The 20,279-nt window shown below is 42.6% G+C and overlaps 1 protein-coding gene across 1 annotated transcript in view; it reads left to right on the top strand.

The window, feature by feature from the left end:
- The window catches only part of MYZAP (myocardial zonula adherens protein), a 97,416-nt gene that overhangs the window by 55,662 nt on the left and 21,475 nt on the right, over positions 1-20,279 (top strand). Inside the window, exons 11-12 of the mRNA XM_054041419.1 lie at positions 19,505-19,588; positions 20,101-20,201. Coding sequence (XP_053897394.1) covers positions 19,505-19,588; positions 20,101-20,201 — 185 coding nt within the window. The remainder of the gene's footprint in view (positions 1-19,504; positions 19,589-20,100; positions 20,202-20,279) is intronic.

Here is a 20,279-nt window from a genome sequence, read left to right on the forward strand (position 1 = left end):
GGGAACATACCTGAGCTTGTAACATGAGAACCCAGGAAGGGGTTGAAGGCCAGGTGACTCCGGGGCCCGGGAAACTGAACAAAGGCTGTGGGAGGGGTCGCTGAAGCCAGAGTCTGGGAAGCTGGGCTGGAGAGATGGCTGGGAGGCAGAGATTGCTCTGACCTCCCAAGGGGGGCTGGGATGCCCTGGGACCCCAAGATGGACCTAACTGAGGGGGTCCCTGTTGTCTGTGCCTGCAAGACCTGTCTTGGATTGTATTCCTGTCATCCAAATAAACCTTCTGCTTTACTGGCTGGCTGAGAGTCATGGTGAATCGCAGGAGGCCGGGGGTGCAGGGCCCTGAGTCCCCCAATACTCCGCGACAACTGGTGGCAGCGGCGGGATCTACTGCACCCCGTAGACGGCGCTTCCTGCAGTAAGTGACTGGGGAGCAGTAAAACGAAGGGGGATTGACGGGGACCAGGCGTGCTGAAGAGTGAGAGAGAGATGGTTATTACCCCTGGGAGTGTGTGACCAGCGAGAAGGACTTTTGCAGTAACAGGGTCCCCCGGGGGGATCGCAGCGAGTGGTCCCAGGGGCGGAGGAGTCTGCAGCTCGACCCTGGCAGAAAGGTGGTGACCTCGAGAAGGGCTGGCACACTAGGGGTCTCCCTGGGAACTGTGGGGAGCTGTGAGCACACAGGCCGGTGAGTGGCCAGCAGGAAGATGTATGCCAAGCGGCTTAAGAGCGACCTGGTGGAGCTGTGCAAGCAGAGGCGGCTGCACATTGGGAGGCTCACCAAAGAACAGCTCATTGCCCAGCTAGAGGCGGAAGATCGCGCGAATGAACTGATCCCTGTGTCTCAGGGAAGCAGCCTGGCAAATGCAGCGCAGGCACCAGTGTCTGTCCCAGCTGGGAGTGGTCAGCCGGCTGCTGAGGGCTTCCCGAGACCCCTCCTTCCTATGCCTAGGGGAAGGGTGGGGAGGAGCCCAGCAAATACCGAAGGCGCCGTGGCCCCCCCGGCCAGCAGGGGACCCTCCCGGCGAAGCTCGCCGGCCAGCAGAGGATCCTCCCGGCGACGTTCGGCATCCGTGGAGCGGAATTGGCTGGAATGGGAGAAAGAGCTAAAACTGAGAGAGCTGGAGGATTGTGAACAACAGAGACAGCATGAACGGGAGGAGAAAGAGAGACAGAGACAGGAGAATGAGAGACAGCGTCAGCATGAAGAGAGACAGAGACAGGAGAATGAGAGACAGCGTCAGCATGACCTGGAACTGGCGAGATTGAAGGGCAGCGAACCCCCGGCTGCGGTGAGTGAGGGGGGACCCAGGACTGCACGGAGCTTTGATAAGTGCATCATGGCCCCACGCAAGGAGGGGGAGGACATGGATGACTTCCTGGAGGCCTTTGAGACGGCCTGCGAGCTGCACCGGGTTGATCCCGCGGACAGACTCCGGGTCCTTACCCCCTTACTGGACCCCAAAGCCGTGGCATTGTACCGCCAACTGGGAGAGGCAGAGAAAGGGGACTACGAACTATTCAAAAAGGCCCTGCTACGTGAGTTTGGGCTGACTCCTGAAATGTACCGGGAAAGGTTCCGGAGTCAAGATAAAACCCCTGAGATCTCATATCTGCAACTAGCCGCCCGCATGGAAAGATACGCCAGCAAGTGGGCTGGTGGGGCCCAGACGAAGGAGGACCTGATTAAACTGCTGGTACTGGAGCAACTGTATGAGCGGTGCCCATCCGACCTGAGGCTGTGGTTGGTGGACAGAAAGCCAGAGAACCCCCGACACGCCGGGCAGCTGGCCGATGAGTTCGTAAAGAGCCGGTCAGGAGATAAAAGGGAGGAGTCCCACAGGAACAATCCCACCACAACGCAGAGAGAGAGTCACCATGGGACCCCCCCGTGGGAAAATACAGAAAAAACCCATCAGAGAGGAGCATCCGGCATCAGGACCATCCGACCCACTCAAGGGGACCCATGGGACATGGGCTGCTACCACTGTGGCCAAAAGGGCCACATACGGGCCCAGTGCCCCAGGCTCAGGGACAGACTGAGCAGACCGAACCCACAGAGGGTTGACTGGGTAGAGACCCAGCCCGGCGAAAGGCAGCATTCCCAGGGAAGGGGGGCTGGCAGAGTACCACCTGCTAAGGAGGGAGGAGAGCTTCAGGCCAGCTCCTCTAGGGGGCTGGATGCTCCAGACTCAGGGTTCTTGGTTTATACGGTGGGCGCGGGGCTGCCCCTCCGGAGAGAGTACCTTGTTCCCCTGGAGGTGGATGGGAGGAAGGTCAATGGATACTGGGATACGGGTGCAGAGGTGACGCTGGCCCGGCCCGAGGTGGTGGCCCCAGATCAGGTGGTGCCCAACACCTACCTGACCCTGACGGGGGTGGGCGGAACACCAGTCAAAGTACCCGTGGCAAGGGTACACCTGAAGTGGGGGGCCAAGGAGGGCCCCAAGGATGTGGGGGTACACCCGTATTTGCCCACTGAGGTATTGATGGGGGGGGACCTGGAGAACTGGCCAAGCAACCCCCAAAAGGCACTGGTTGTGACCCGCAGTCAGAGCCGGCGAGGGGCACTGCGCCCTGGCCTGGGGGGGGGTGCCTTGCCTGAGGCGCAGGACCCTAACCTGGTGGGGAGGGAACGCCCAGGGACACGGCTCAGGGAGGCTGCAGCTTCAGACCCAGCGGGCGAGAGAGAGCAGGTGGCCATCCCTGTCCCAGCTGCTGAGTTCCAGGCCGAGTTACAGAGAGATCCCTCCTTGCGGAAGATAAGGGACCTGGCCGACCTCAATGCGGTACAGACCATGGGACGAGGTGGCCGGAAAAAGTTCCTGTGGGAGAAGGGGTTCCTGTACCGAGAATGGGCTCCCCCAGGGAAAATGGAGTCAGGGGGGATCAGGAGGCAGCTGGTGGTACCCCAGAAGTATCGCCGCCAGCTGCTGTGCCGGGCCCATGACATTCCCCTCTCAGGGCACCAGGGAACCTGGCGTACCCAGCAGAGGCTGCTACGGAGCTTTTACTGGCCTGGGGTCTTTGTTACTGTCCGACAGTACTGCGGATCCTGTGACCCCTGTCAGAGGGGGAGGAAGGCCTGGGACAAGGGGAAAACGGCTTTAGGACCCTTGCCCAGCATAAAGGATCCTTTCTGGAGGGTGGCCAAGGTTAAAAGGGCGGCTCTAAACCAAGAGAGCCCAAAGCACAGACCTCCAGACTGGAGCGCTGGGAGAAGACCACAGCCCAGTTGGAACCCCAGAGGTATGGGGGTGGGGAAAGGGCACAGGCCGCATAAACCTTCCCACATGCGAACTGCGAGTGCCATCAAGCACCCCCGACCTAAGGGGGGGCGTGAAACTGGAGGGGCCTGGTGTAATTCCCACCAAGGAATGGGAGGGATGCGGGGGCATCCATGGAAACGGGGGTAGGTTCAAACTTCCCCAGGTCACTGGCTAAAGTGACCCTGCTCAGTTCGGTCTCGAAGGGGGGAGAGATGTGACGAACTGGGACTGTTCTTGCTGGGGTGTGTGAATGCTGACAGGGGAGTGTGACTAAGATGGTCTGCATCGGGGGAGGGGAGTCTGCCCGAGGGAACATACCTGAGCTTGTAACATGAGAACCCAGGAAGGGGTTGAAGGCCAGGTGACTCCGGGGCCCGGGAAACTGAACAAAGGCTGTGGGAGGGGTCGCTGAAGCCAGAGTCTGGGAAGCTGGGCTGGAGAGATGGCTGGGAGGCAGAGATTGCTCTGACCTCCCAAGGGGGGCTGGGATGCCCTGGGACCCCAAGATGGACCTAACTGAGGGGGTCCCTGTTGTCTGTGCCTGCAAGACCTGTCTTGGATTGTATTCCTGTCATCCAAATAAACCTTCTGCTTTACTGGCTGGCTGAGAGTCATGGGGAATCGCAGGAGGCCGGGGGTGCAGGGCCCTGAGTCCCCCAATTCTCCGTGACAGATGTCAGCCTGCTTTTTTTTTATTATTATTACTGTATTCAAATGGTTGTATTTATTCAAAAGGCTAGAGTAAAGCAGTCTTATATATGATAGAAACTAGAGCTGCTGCAAAAAAGGAACAGTCCATAATGGGGAAGAGGTGGGTGTTAATGTCTCCACCCAGTTGCTTGTGTACCCCCTTTAAATACTTGATTTACCTATAGATAAAACACAATAGATGTCATGCTTTTATGTCCATTCTGAAATCAAAGCTTCAAACAGAATTTCTTGGAGTGGATTCATTGCGTAAGCGAATCAGTGCTGCTGACAGATACCTGAGATGTCAGCACCAGAATTTCTGCTTTTGGTGGGGCGTTGAAGAAATGGACACCATGGAAATGGTGTCTAAGACGACTGTGGCACCACTGGTTTGGAAGTAAATTAAATGATGGCAAACATACTTAATGTATCTCCTAAATATGGGAGATTTTAGAGCTCCATAGTTAGGTAAGGTTCAGAAAATGTGTTCAACAGAGTATACCCTGAACTGCCACTTCTGTTAGTCTTTTAAAATATTTAGATAATGGAAAAGGAAATAGCTAGTAACTTGGGAAGGTAAAATGTATTAAGGTACTTTATTAGTCATTATTGCAGTACATTCATGGCTCGTCTCTATTCAAAAACAAAAACCCATCCTACTGTTTATAGGGATGTGTTCATCTTATGAAGAATGATAACATCCATTTAAGTAGTATAATTAAAAAAGAGTGACAAAGTATTTTACAATTAGGAAATTATTTTATAATGCAATTTGACATCACTATGGCAGGACTTTAAGAAAACAGGTTACTCTAGGAACCCCAGAACAGCAATATGTGGTATTTAAATTAGATGGATTGTTGAAATATCAACAGTGCTTCTATCAGGTGAAGGAAAATGTTTTTTTAACAAGAAGCTTTAATCTATAGAGTTAAGTTAAAACCTCAGGTAAGCATCTGCTTGCTTGACTACAGAATAAGCTTTTGTTACATCTCAGCACCCAAATGTAGACTTAAATGCTATGAGGATTCATTCTTTCAGTGTAAAGAACACTATAAACTCAGTTTTTTTTAATTTATTCTGATATAAATTATTTTCAGCAGTAAAAGTGAAGGAGCAACAAATCTGTGTGGAATAGAAGTGGCGAGAGGTTAAGATGAATGGTGTCCTTTAAAATGAGGGATAGTTGAGGTCTGAATTGAACATCTTTATGACAGTATCAGCGGGGTGCTGTGAGGATGAATACAATAAAGTTTGTCAGGCACTCAGACACCCTCGTAATGGGGGCCATAGAAGTATCTTAATATGGCACCATCCCAACTGGATGATTGTTAGATCCCAGGAGACTGTACAGCTTAGTCAGCCAGGTAGTGCCTCATCTCTGCCTGATCCAATTCCTGTAGATTCTAATAGGAGATAGATCTGGTACCAGGTGCCCCAAAGTTGGAGTGCAGTCTTCCCACCAGACCTATCAACCCTGTGGGGATCTGTTTTCACTGTTCACACCAGGATTTGAGGGACCTTGAGAAGCAAATATCAAAACTTAGACCCCCTCTACCCAATTTCTTTTCCTATTTTCCCCAATTCTTGTTCCCTCTGCCATAAGATTTTCCTGTATGAAAAAGTACAATTTTTCAGCCTAGCTCCATTGTTATTCCTATATAGAGGCAGCTTTGTGCTAGCCCTTACCTTTGTACCAAGAGTTTGTGTGAAATCCCATAGACACCTCTACCCCAATATAACGCTGTCCTTGAGAGCCAAAAAATCTTACTGTGTTATAAGTGAAACCACGTTATATCGAACTTGCTTTGATCTGCCGGAGTGCACAGATCCGTCCCCCTGGAGCGCTGCTTTACCGCTTTATATCCGAATTCATGTTATATCAGGCCGCGTTATATCGGGGTAGAGGTGTATTCTGTGTCCCACCTGTAGAAGGTGCCAAATAAATGAGAGAGAAGCATCCAAAACTGAGCAAGCACTGACTGGAAAGGAGTTTTTATGGCTAGAGTGCTCCACATAATAGGTAGATTTTCAGTTCTGTTGTAGGAGGAGCCTGAGGGCACTCGGCAAACAATAATGAAGGGGATGCTACAAGCGTGAAGGGTTGCATGAAACTAGAAGGGGCTGACGGAGACGCTGTCTAGATTAGGAAATATGCTAGCTAGTACACTTTCCCTAATACGTTTTTAAACACAAGTGTAGACAGTGTCCAAGATTTAAAAGAAAGTTTTAGCAGGTTGTGGTCAACCCTAGTCTAGACATGTCCAAAAGGAGCAGTCAGAAGTGAAGCATGGATGTAGGAAAGCAGTGAGGGAAGATGAACAAAGTGACTAAGAGTTGATGCAGAAGGAGTCCCATAAAATAATGCTATTAAACCCTGCTCTTCACAGATGCCCCAGTCTTGCTGGCATTGAATTCAGTGGTAGTTTTGCCATTGCCTTCAATAGGACCAAAGATCAAGCCCGAGATCAACTTCTGTGTTGACATGCCAAGAGAGTGTTTTCTCCAAAGTTCTCCCTATCTTAAAATAAACCCTCATCTTACATGCTTTAGTAAAAAGTTTGGTCAGCTTGAGCTAGACAAACTACTAGTAGTTTCAAGACATAAATTAAACAGAAGCACAGAAACTGCGAGAGGAAAATAAATGTTTAAATTAGAGATGAAATGAAAGTTTACTGGAGTCTGTGACCTTCTACATCTCTTTGCATTTGATCCCACACAAAGCCATTTTGCAGCCTCATAGGGTTTCTTTACTGTGTGAGACACAAAAAAGATAATTGTTGGTTAGAGAACTTTCTTGCCAGCTGTTGTTGCATATTAATAAAGTCTGGTGTTATAAGTAGGGAAGAATTGCAGATGATTTAACACTGACAGATTTTCTCAAAGCAGAACTTACTTGTTAAATAAATGTGTTCCCAATTGTGACAAACCTCCAACCTTGTCTCAGTGGGTCCCACATTTCCAGGCAGATTACACTAGCCTCAGAGGCTCACTGTAACCCTCCATGTAGTCCTTCTCTCTCTAGGGAGAAGGGTCACAGCCTACTGAGCCACTTTCATCATAAGCCAGCAAGGGAGGTGGGAAGAAGCAACACAGTCTCTGTTGTCTCTCAGTCTCTGTGATTAATCAGGGAGGAGGGGGGGAGCCCGGGGCCATCCTCTACTCCAGGATCCAGCCTAGGGACCCTAATAGTAGTAGCTATTTGTAGCTGACTTTTTGAAACAGGACAAGTACTATTCCCTGGGCCACTTCCTCACAGCAGCCCCCACTTCCTCAACATCTACTTCACCCTTACTTCAGGGCCTCTTTCCTTGTGCCTGATAGGGTTTGTCCTGCCCAGTTTCTCCAGCAGCACAGCTTCCTCCTACAGCTGGGAGGCATTTAACTAGTTCAAGTCAGCCCTTTATTGGCTTCAGGTGTCCCAATCAATCTAGCTGTCTCCACTGCTTTCTAGAAATATCTTAATTGGCCCCAGGTGTCTTGATTAACCTGGAGCAACTACCATTTGCTTACCATGGTAACAGGGATTTGTTTAGCCTGGGGCTAACATACCTGTTTCTCACTACTTTCCTATAGTCCTCTGGCCCTGCCCCCTCACACAATACACTGTACTTCCTTTTTACTTACCATGCCAATGGCTGCATGTGAAAGACCCCACCACCATGGCAGGTGGAGAATCTCAATGTTTGGTGGCATGGCATATTCGTATTTTAAAAAAGAAATTGTACCAACTTTAGGAAGTTTACAGTGCAGGTGCTTTTAGGAAAAGAAGTGAAAGGAGACAGACTGTCAGAGAAGGTGGATCATCTGGATCTCGGTGAATACATCGAAGTGAGCATTAATATGGGAAAATTGAGAGACTCTTATCAATAGTCTGTTTCTTGCTCTCCTGTGTATACATCTTAAAATAACAGGGCTCCTGAATGCAGTGAAAGAAAGGTCAAAGGTGATGAAACTCTTAGGCAAAACTGTCACATTGAAGTGGGCAGAAATATTTTCTTCAAAACACTTTCACTGGAGAGATCAGCCACCAATAAGATGACACAGAACTGGGCACGCAGATGCAAACGTATGAGACCTGAGGCAAGATGATAGCAGTGCTTCTGACCTGATAATGGTGTTGCTGCCAAACCTTTGTCTCACTTTTTTTTTCTACTTAAAAACTGAAACAGGTGTCTAAGGGACCTGGGTGAAATCTTGCTCTTTAAAGTGATCTTTTATTTCTCTTGTATTGGTGGAGGATAGATGTAATTGCCTTCATCCCCCAAAAAACCTCATTCAGGGACTTAAAGTTACAAAAAACAACAACTTAAAATAACTTAAAATGAGACATAAAAATTTAAATCAAATTATTTTTAGTTTTTTAAAACAAACACTGAGTGACTATGTGCTAAATTTCAACCTGGTGAAATTTAAAAGATCTGAAGTTTCTTTCCTTTGCTTTTGATTATTATGCTGTAAAAACAAGATCACCTTTTCATTACACAAGGGACTTTATTAGACATAATAAAGCATTTCATCACTGAGAGGAATAAATTTGAAATTTGAAACTGAGCATTTTGGGAAAGAGAGATTTAAAGGGGAAATAATTGGTTTTTTTCCTTGGCAAGAAATTATCTGCAGAATAGAAATTTTGAATGACATTCCCCTAACCTACTGAATTGAACTGTCTCCAGGTCATGGCACACGAGCTGTTCTCCACATTTAGTCTCAGATTCATTGGAAAATAAGTGGCGGCCAGGCATAAGAAAAAGAAGCTATATCCTTTTTTTTTATTGTAGCAGATATTGGCATGAAAGGGAGAATATTTGTATACCATCTGCTAAGGAGTGAATCCTACCCCGAATAATGAAGATACACATTATATTGCACAAATGGAAAAGAGAAGGAATCTTGACAAAAAAGGCTATATAACCAGCTGAAAACTGTTTAATCAAGACATTTCAGAAGCTTCAGGCATATTACATGGTATCGCCGGTTTTAATATGGAAATACTTTTAAGACTGCAAAAGAAGCAGCACTGAAACATGGAAGGGGGAGTCACCATCCAAACGGGGATGCTGTATTTTTATTAACAAAACTCTATACTTGTGTGGGATACAACATCTATATATTTTTCAACAAAGAAGCCCACACATAGAAAGAAAAGCCATATGGGAACATGGCTTAAGAAGAGCAACTGCAAAGCAGAAATGGCAGAGAATCATAAACATTTGGAATTCCTCAGTGAATCTAAGAAATGAAGCTATACAGTCCAACATCCTAGGGACTTTCTAAATTAGTGCAATAACTTACACTAAACCTAGTTTGAGTAATAATATCTGTTACTACAACTATGTTAAATCTGTTTTTACTGATATATGTATATACACAGAGAGACACAGAGAAAGAGAATTAAAACTGTGACGTTAAAAAAAGTATAAGATATTATCTGAGTCTGGAGAGAATAAGATGCTCATTCTTATTGATTTTTGATAGAGCCCCTTGAAAAAATCTCAGCTCTAATGCCTAGAATACAATAAACATGGCTTATTTAAAAATTAAAGTTGAATGAAACATCAGACTCTAGAATGAAATCTGGTCTTTCCTGTACAGCAACTGTCTTCCTAAAAAGATGACAAAGGCTGAGCATTCTAGTCAATGTTATAATGTCTTGTCAGTCCTGTATTGTTTAGTCCATTGTGTGTTTGTAATGTAATAAGTTTCGTCATGTTTATAACTGGTTTGTCCATTTTTGTTTGTCATGTATCACCATGTTACTGCTGTCAAATTCACTAATGGCAGATGAACAGTAAAATATAAATGGCTTTTATAATATACAATACTCATGTAAATGTACAATGTGATGTACTGAGAAATAACTTCAACTGGATGATATCATCATGTGGTAAATCTTGGGTGAATTTAAATAACTGCTGGATCTAATCCAGCCTGATAAATCAATACACATGTTCAAGCCTCCAGCTCTAAAATGGATTATATTTAGTCAAAAAGAAAATGTAAAAGTTGTGCCATTTACATAATCCCTTTTTAAAAAAGGCAAAGATTGACATGATTTTATCATTCTCTTAAATATTTTTTTTTGTCATTCTCATTTCCTTGACTTTTTGTTGCTTTGTACTCTCTTGATTCTCCTCTAACCTCACTGTTAACTCCTTCAACATTTCTTTTTGCAGATCTTCTTCTGCTCCTTCCCCACATCTTTGTCCCAGGGCAATGTTCTTTGCTTTCGCTTCTCCTTTTAATGATCTTATTCACTCTCATGGGTTCAGATACCTAGCTTTATGCTGATGATGCCCAAATCAAATTTTCCACCATTAACCTTACATTTCTGGCTATTTCCTCTCAGATGTCTCTCACCATCTCAAGATCTAATTGTATAAAACTAATATTAACTTTTCAGTACAGACAGGGCGCTCTGGGAGACCCAGGGGAAGGAGTTGTATTAGATTGTTTCTTTTAAAATATTCTCAACCTTGTTTGGAGCTTCAGATAGAGTGGGTCTGTGAAAGACATTGGGAAGAGGAGAGAATGAGAGCCTGATGCACTTAATTTGAGAGTTTGTTTCATGCACAGAGGGCAGTATAGAAAAGGACAGGAGAGGGCAAAAGAAATTAAGTAGATGTCAAAACCAGCATCTTTGTTGACATGAAAGAGAGCAAAGTAGAGTTCCAAGATGTAGACCAGAGTGAAGTTTGGTAGAGCCTTGAAGCAAAAAGTGAAAGGTTTAAACTTGAGTGTCTAGGCCAGGAGAAGTCAGGGGAACAATTTTTCAAAGAGAGGATTGACAGTCTGTTTTAACAAGGAAGGGAATTTGAGGAGTCATTGTATCTAAGGTGAGAGAGAAGAGCATGGTCAAGCATCTTCAATGATGGGATGAAATGGAAGGGTTGGATTTTCTAAGCATTGTGGAGAGACACAATACAAGATTTGATGATGTGTGGTGAGAGATTGAGAGTTAAAGATGACCTTGATGTTGCAGGACGGGGAGGATGGGTGTGTGGTCAATGACAACAGAAAATGAGGTAAGATGGCGAGCATTGAGAAGAAGAAGAAGAAGAAGAAAGGGCTTTAGAGTGGCCATATTAAAGTTGAGCTGATGACTAGCCATCCAGAATGTTTTAGGGGATGCACATCAATGAGGCTTTGAGTTCTGATTAGGATCTCTAGGCTCTACTGTAATACAAATCAGTGTTGGAGAAATAGTCAGATATGCTTGATGGGCTAGTATGGGTCTGAAGAGAGGAACAGTTGTGACTCTGTGTAGAGATGTTTGTGGAACCTGTGAGAAAAGATAAGAACAGCTGAGAGAAGGTGTAAAGGGAATAGTGTCAAGTGCTAGGTTAGAGCCCTCTGGGGCTCCCCCAGAGAGGGGCTATGGGATATACTGGAATAAGTCAGAGAAGGAGGAGGAGAATGGTGAGAGAACAATCCCATGAAAACCACCTGGGGGGACAGGATGTCTAGTAGGGAGTGACCAACAGTACTGAAGGCTAAGTAAAGATCAAGAATAAGAATGGATTAGAGGCTCCAAGTCTTAGCCAGAAAGGTGTCCTTTTAGACCTTGTTGATAACACTTTCAGTGGAGTGCAGAGAATAGAAGCCAGATTGCAGTGGATCCAAGAGTGAGGCTGAGAAGAGTTTGAGGATTATTTTTGTCCCAAACTGCTCCACACTTCTCACCCACATCTTTCATTGTGGATAATTCTGCCATTCTTCCTGTCAGGCGCTCAGCCTGATTATCATCTTTAACTTGTCATGCTCCTTCTCTCCCCGTACATATTCACCTATGCCCTGAACAGGCTGCTTAAAACCCACTTCTTTCTGCAAGATATCCCTACTCTAAGGGCAGGTCTTCACTACGGGGGGGGGGGGGAGGGGTCGATTTAAGATACGCAAATTCAGCTACGCGAATAGCGTAGCTGAATTCGACCTATCGGAGCCGACTTATCCCGCTGTGAGGACGGCGGCAAAATCGACCTCTGCGGCTCCCCGTCGATGGCGCTTACTCCCACCTCCGCTGGTGGAGTAAGAACGTCGATTCGGGGATTGAATTGTCGCATCCCGACGAGACGCGATAATTTGATCCCCGAGAGATCAATTTCTACCCGCCGATTCAGGCGGGTAGTCTAGACCTAGCCTAAGACTCTGACTTCATGGCTTTTTGGTCTTTTGCCCCACATACTGTGTGTCTGTTTTACGCTGCCAGTGCTCATGCCAAATACCTTCTTTTTCTGTGTGTTGGGATGTTGTGTGTGTGTTTTAGATTAGTTTCCATGAGTTAATGTTTGCCTAGCTCTTTGCAAAATGTAAAGCACTATGGAAGATTGAAGTATTACTGCTGTTATTTTAAAAACATTTTACCAGAAAGAGTGCGTATTTGAGCCAATATCCTTGTTACATTCCTCACATAGTGAAGATCACACTTTCACTTTATGCAATGTTACTTATGTCAATGTACTGTACCTACGTATTGTGTTTAATTTAATGCTTTATTTAATATATCTTTTATACTCATCCAAAGTTGTTGCTTCCTTTCTCATGTTTCCTTTTAAATGTAGCATCTCCTCATCAGGGGTATCATAGTCCCCTAAAGCTTTTATACAATCAGGTTTGATTGCTTCTTAATGGCTTTTCCCAACATGAAAGGCCATAGGGTGGGAATTTAACACCTTTTATCCAAAGATGCAGTGAATGGCCTCTTAGTGGAGAATTCTACCCAGGGGATGTGGAGGTCTAAATCCACTATCAGCTCATGGACAAGGCTTCAGCAGCTCTGTAGCCCCTTTGTGGTGGCCGTGGCTCCTCCAGGTCCTGGACTGCAGCAGTTGCCAAGACCTGACTGTCCCCTTCAAAGGGTCAGAATAACTGCAAGCTCACTGGCTACATTCCTGTTCATCCTCCATGCTGGCCTCTGTGCATTTGGCACAGAGAATAGCTCTGCCACAGTTAGGGGTCCCTCTGCACCTCTGTCCTCCTCCCTGCACCGTGGAGAGACGTCTGTGGCTTGTCCACTGCTGGGTGTATTTCGCCCCTACTGGATTAGGATCATTTTAGTCAACATAGCTAAAATCTTGGGTTGAATTAAGTGTTTCTTATATATAATATATAAAATATCAGTGTTATAGGATTTGAGGAATTAGGTATTTTGTGTAACAACTCACTGCAAGTGTAATCCACATGGTCCAATCAGATCCTCTATTGATCTTACCCCATATTGTTTTTACTGATATAAACAAGTATGCTTTTAGGCCATAGGAATCTTTGCTTTTCTTGTACACTTGTATATTTACTCATCTACAATTTTAGCACAGGTTTCAGAGTAGCAGCCGTGTTAGTCTGTATCCACAAAAAGAACAGGAGTACTTGTGGCACCTTAGAGACTAACAAATTTATTAGAGCATAAGCTTTCGTGGACTACAGCCCACTTCTTCGGATGCATATAGAATGGAACATATATTGAGGAGATATATATACACACATACAGAGAGCATGAACAGGTGGGAGTCCCACCTCAATATATGTTCCATTCTATATGCATCCGAAGAAGTGGGCTGTAGTCCACGAAAGCTTATGCTCTAATAAATTTGTTAGTCTCTAAGGTGCCACAAGTACTCCTGTAATTTTAGCACAGTCCTCCAAAGGAACTGAAGAAAAGGATTAATAGAATTGAACTGCAGCCATAAAGCCATATTAAAATGAGCCAAGATATGTTGCTGTTGGTGTGTTTAGTTCAGTCTCCAGAGCCATTAGTGGCTCCTGCGTTGAAACACAAATGCAGTAAATCTGATGCCAAATCATAGAATACCATGTTGGGGAGAGGTGGAAGAGTCCATCAAGCTTTCCATTTTGATGTTCCATTCTGGATTTCAATATGTTCCTTTTAATTCTAGATGTAATCTCCCGAGACCATTTTCAGATCATTCAGATCTGTATATACAGTGTTAACTCTGAATAGATGTGGAATATATATGAATATATACGTTGATTCCATTTTAATCAGACTACATCTACTTGTACCTGACTGTGTGATACTGAACCAGCTTCTTTGCTCAATTTTATCTTTCATGGTATAAAGCTTTTGAATTATAATCACTCTATGTAAACCAGTAAGATAAGCTGTTATGAAAAGTTAAAGATGTAAGGCCCTAGTTCGCTTTCAAAAATGTTTATTGGTGTCTAATTAGATTACTACTCTAAATAAAAACATTTGTTTTCCAAATTAATTTAAAAATCAGAATTGGCACCAACTACTGTATAATATCTCCAGTAACAGGATCTGCCTCAGTAAGGGTAAAATTGTCCTCTGATTACACAGCTGTACTTGGTTTCAAGCTGAACCTCTGCTCTCGCTACACATACAGATCTCTGATACCAAAATGATTTCCTTCTGTGCATGGCAGGGGAACAGAATATTAATGCCAAATACCACCATATAGTCCACTTTCAAAACTGTGAAAAGACTAAACCCACTTATAATAAGAATGCTGGCTGAACTATAATTATAATTATAGTGTTAGACACAGCAATAATTAAAGACCAGGATCAATAGCTGTTAAGTGTCTGCAGGTGCTATAAACATTACTTTTCTATGAAGATATGAAAGCTGAAAAGATCACTTAAATTCTAGTTTTAAATGACAATGCTAATGGAACTATATTTTAGCCAGAGAAGAGTCTGCTATTTAAAGTGAAAGACAGATGAAGGAGCACTAGCTTGAACTGAAAATAAACCCCCTATTTGCAAAGAAATGGATGAGTTGATCATAGCATTTCTTTACTGCTATGTATTTTATCATTATCATTTAGTTGAAAAATTTACAGTATGGAATTTACTCATGCCTTTTTTTCAATAATAACTGAATTGGCACCTCTTTTTATGACACGTTTATTGAAAATAAATGATTAAAAATACAAATTAGACACATCACTTTTATTAAGATAAATACCCATGGTGGCTGTACTTCTTTTTATTATTGTCTTCACAAATCTTATGCTTTAAGTTCTTTGCATTTTTGTTTTTGTTTTTGTTCATCTGTGTTTTACTCTAACCTTTTCCAGGTCTTTCTCTTTAGAACTGTTTTGGGGTTTTTTGCACTCATTGATTTTTTTTTTTTTTTTTTTTATTGGCTTGCAATGGATATTTTGTGAAAGTGATGGTCATTGTATTTAATATTTAAATTGAATTTTTCAGATTCTTTTCCTCTTTCTCTGAAACTTTTTTTTTTATTATTTTCAGATATGTTAGAGAGTTTTACATAGAAAGGTGTTTTTCATTGCAAAAAACAGTTTAATAAAAAATAATGTTAAAAAGGGATAAAGATGAAATGAAGAAAGAGAGAGAAAGCTGGCCAGGCTTTTGGAAATTGTTTTACTCTGATGCATGTTAATGATATTACCTCAAACACCTTCTCTCCAGTGTACCACAGTGACAGTTATAAGTGGGAAACTGAATTATTTGGAACTTCCATTGCCTTCTGATTGGCTGTTTTTTAAATTTAATTAATTAAAATAAAACTTTACTGCACTTCTATGAATAAATAGTTTTTTACCTTTTTTTTTTTCTCTTAAAAATTTATATGTAAAGGTCACGGCCATTCAGCAATCTGACAGGGTAAAATCCATTTAGTTTAATGAGAATTTTATAGAAAATACCTATTTTTATTACTCATGGGTATTTGTATAATTTTCTTATGGCAACATAGTTATAGGTATTTATGTAATTTTTCTTGGCTCACAGCCCAAACTATTGAATTAATTGGGGGGGGGGAATGTTTAGGTTTTTGAGCTATGGCATATCCAGCTTTGCTGTGCGGCAGATCCTGTAGCATTCCCCTTCCTTCATCTGCACAGTGCTAGGTTGTATACTAGTATAGCCGGTCTAAAGAAGAATCTGCATGCATGACTTTTTTTCATATGTTGTATTCCAGCATCTGTGGTTAACAGTAAAATCACTTATGTCAATGGGGCACTCCATGAGCAGGAGGACATACTAAATGCAGAAGTAGGCAGGAATGGGGCCTAGGTTTGCTAAAAGTCTAAATTGATGTCTGATTCTGCTTCCATGGAAATCCAACATCAAAATTCATCCTGACTTCAGTGAAACCAGATTCCAGTTGTTAATGTGATCTTTTGATTTTTTTTTTTAAGTGGTTGATTATTCAGTAAAGGTGGACTGGAACTTAATTGTTTAAGTCCTGACGTGATTTAGCTTCATACAGAGTGCAGAATCCAGTAAATGCTATTGGCTATCGGCCCTTTTGCTGCACATTGGACATGACTTGCAGCCTTTAAAATATATTCTTTTTAGATTAAAAGCTATATTTATACCAACAATTGTATTTTATATTAGAGGGGCACCATTGACTCAAATTCCAAAATATAGTTGGGATGTAAACAGAAATGTGACCTTTCAGAAAACCACTAGAAAAGGTTGTTCTTAAGTATTTCCAGGCAGTGGAAACAAAACATTACAGCATTCAGAAGCTGAAAGCAGAGCCCGTGAAAAAATGTCACTAATTATTTTTTGTTTGTTTTGCACCCAAAAATCTTTTCGTTGAAAAATTTCTACGAGCTTTACCTAAAAGTTAATCTGACTTCATCATTATTGTCTGTGCTGGAAAAAAAATTAAGTAAACAAAGTATATATATAGCAAATAATAAAACTAGATTTAAAAGAAATTTCAGTTTTAATAATATAGGGGAATGGTTCTAGTAACATAAAACTTGTCAGTGTCCCTTCATCCACACCATTAAGGAATCCTTAAACAGTTTAGAAAATATCACTAATAACTTAAAAACTAATTTTAAAATATTTGTTAATAGGATGAATGAATAAGTAGTGTCATTTTGTTCTTAAAGGGGTACAGTCTCGTGTATTAAGTCATTTATTACTAATACATATTAGTGTATTACTAATAACCTAAATTTCAGGCCTAAAGTCTAGACAATGGCCCTTTTAAAACAACATACAAATCTGGAGCAACAAAGTAATTCATATACTTTGAATGTAGCATTGGTTTTGCATTGCAGCACTCTATGTACAGTGTTCAGGTATCACTTCTTACATACGTGTAGTAAATGCGGTCTTGGGATGTATTAGGCGAGGTATATCTAGTAGAGATAGGGAGGTCCTGCTTCCGTTGTATAAGGCGCTGGTGAGACCTCATTTGGAGTACTGTGTGCAGTTCTGGTCTCCAATGTTTAAAAAAGATGAACTCAAACTGGAACGGGTGCAGAGAAGGGCGACTAAGATGATCAGAGGAATGGAAAACCTGTCGTATGAAAAGAGATTAGAGGAGCTTGGGTTGTTTAGTCTGACAAAGCGAAGGCTGAGGGGGGATATGATTGCTATCTTTAAATATATCAGAGGGGTTAATACAAGGGAGGGAGAGGAATTATTCCAGTTTAGTACTAATGTGGACACGAGAACGAATGGATACAAACTGGCCGGGGGGAAGTTTAGGCTAGAAATTAGACGAAGGTTTCTGACCGTCAGAGGGGTGAAATATTGGAACGGCCTTCCGAGGGAAACGGTGGGGGCGACGGACCTGTCTGGTTTTAAGATTAAGTTGGATAAGTTTATGGAGGGAATGGTTTAATGATAAAACATAGTAGCCAAGGAAAACCAAGCAATGGTACATGAACAACATAATGGCCAACAAGGGTCAGGCTAGAGACTCTTGCCTGTATGCTCGGGGTATTACTGATCGCCATATTTGGGGTCGGGAAGGAATTTTCCTCCAGGGTAGATTGGCTGAGCCTCTGGAGGTTTTTCGCCTTCCTCCGCAGCATGGGGCAGGGATCACTAGCAGGAGGGTCTCAGCCAATTGAAGTCACTAAAACACAGGACTGGGGACTTCAACGGTAGAGTACAGGGAAGGGTCTTGCGGCCTGCAGCATGCAGGGGGTCAGACCAGATGATCATAATGGTCCCTTCTGACCTTAATGTCTATGAGTCTATGAGTCTAAATACTGGAAAATGTCCATTGCTGCTCCTCTCAGGCCTCCCTCCAAAATTCCCTCTTTGTACTAGCCTATACTACAGAAACTGTGTACTAACAACCATCACGACTAGTACGGTTCAGCCGTATCATGAATGGTTTTAAAACAATGTTTTAAAGCTATGACAGGTCCACTGTAGTGGCACAATTAGTTAATCTGAAACTGTTCTTGAAAAGTGTAGTTTTTGTAAGGTACGTTGTAACCTGGGCTATCTTTTGTCACTCTTAATGCTGTGTCTCTGTCTCTCTCGTGCCTGAAACTACATCATTCAGTTCATATTCACACATGCACAACAAGCAGCGTTCCTTTTTCTCCTTTAGATTTTTAGAATGTACTTTTGCAAAGCCTTCAGTGCTCATCTCTTCAATCTTGTCAGCTCAAAACACAAAATGGAGTAGTTTACTCGTGTTTTGTTCTAAACAACATTCAGATCGACTTCAGTGGAACTCACTTAAGCAATCAGTCAACAGGTTTCTTAAAATACTCCTTCACAAGAGACAGAAATGCACATATTGGGCCAGAACCTCAGCTGCAGGCAAGCAGCATCAGCACAACTTGGCAGAGAGACAAAAGGGGGGACAATAGAAGCTTTCAGAGGCTACTTGAGTCAAACCAGCCCCCCAGTTTAAGAACAGCCTTGAGCCAGCTACCAATGACCCCAAGGGACTGGTACTGCAACTGGGGAGCTCTGTGGCATCCTGGCTATGCCCATCTTTCTCTGGCCACATCCATTGCATTGGTGGCTGGGAGGGACGTGTGATAAAAATTGCTACAGTGGCTCTAGAATATGCAAGGATCCCACTACTCAAGGGAAATAGTCTTGTAGCTAGGTAAATTAGCTTTAGGACAAGTTTGCACAAATTGAGTGGTGAAAGGTTGCCCTAATGAAGGGGAGAATCTTAAGTTATTAACACTATATCAGTTAATGTTCCCTACAGAGCACAGAAAATGTCACACTACTATTGAGGAGGCCTCTTATTGTTATTTTATCATCACTCTGACAAGCAATTATTGGTAATGACTTTTTCCCCCAACTATGAAATATAAAAGTTTTCATATAGAAATATTTTAATTTTCATGCTATGCCAAATAAATGCCCCCAAAAAGGGCAAGAGATTAGCAACCATATAATAAAAGTTTTGGGTGAGTTCAAAACCCCTGAGAGCAGAGTCCTCTGAACCCCGTAATGGAGTTCCTGTTTCATTTTGTTACATATTTTTATATCAGCTAGTTGTTACTTGAAAACTTTTGTTTACTTTCCATATTCTAAAAATGCACAAAGTGTCAGAAGCCATGTTAGTACACATGTATGATCATGGCATCTGCCATAAGACATGTTAGTGCACGTCTGTGATCATGGTATAAACCATCCAAGCTGACCCTTTTGAATTCAAGCTGTTTTGGAATATATACACATTCTAGAACAGAAAGTACAATATTGGCTGCACACTGAAATCCAATGACTTTTGGTTTCTGTTTATGGAATAAAGTCTTTTTTTTTTACCTCTTTGCCTTAAGATCTTCCTTATTTTTTTTCATTCACAGATCGAAATACTAAAGAAAAAGATCATGCAAAAGGAATTGTTTATAATGCAGCTTCTAGAAAAAATCTCTTTCCTAGAATGCGAGGTAAGGACTTATATTAGCTTTAATCTTTTAAGGGTTAAAATAGTTTTGATGTGATTTACAAGAACTGTTAAAGTTAGAACCATGCTGTCTGATATTTTCTTTATGTAAATTCACTGTATGTAGTAACTGGTCTTGAATATGGAAACAGAAATAGTTGTGACATCAGGATCATCATGAATGCATGTAATAAACAAATAATCTTTACATTCATGTTGAACTTCTGTAACATAGTTATGCATTTACACTATAGAGACATTAAAAAAATCTAGCATTCTATATGAACGTCATTGATTGACTTATGTTTTACAGTCACAGAAACTTTATTTTCCAAAAATAAGTAAATTTTGTGTATTCTAAATAATATTTTTAGAATGTTGATGAAGAAAGCCTTATACTGGACTTCATAAATTAAAAGAGAGAATACAATGTTAATGAGCTGAAATCATTTAAACTTCTTTGTCTTCTCGGAAAATGCAACTTGAAAGGTCATGCAGAAAATCCTTCTTTTCCAGAATAAAGAATTACAAGACAGGTTGGACTACTTAATGGAAACCCACCCAAGGACTAATGTAGAAACAAGAGAGATTGGAGTAGGATGTGATCTTCCATCCAGGTATTCAGAGTTTCCACTAATTTACTGGAAAGGGTTCTCTGCAGAAAATCACTCTGTCAATAAACCTATCCATTAAAA

Source organism: Malaclemys terrapin, chromosome 10 (assembly GCF_027887155.1).
Source record: "Malaclemys terrapin pileata isolate rMalTer1 chromosome 10, rMalTer1.hap1, whole genome shotgun sequence".
In the NCBI taxonomy this organism is placed as follows: domain Eukaryota; kingdom Metazoa; phylum Chordata; order Testudines; family Emydidae; genus Malaclemys; species Malaclemys terrapin.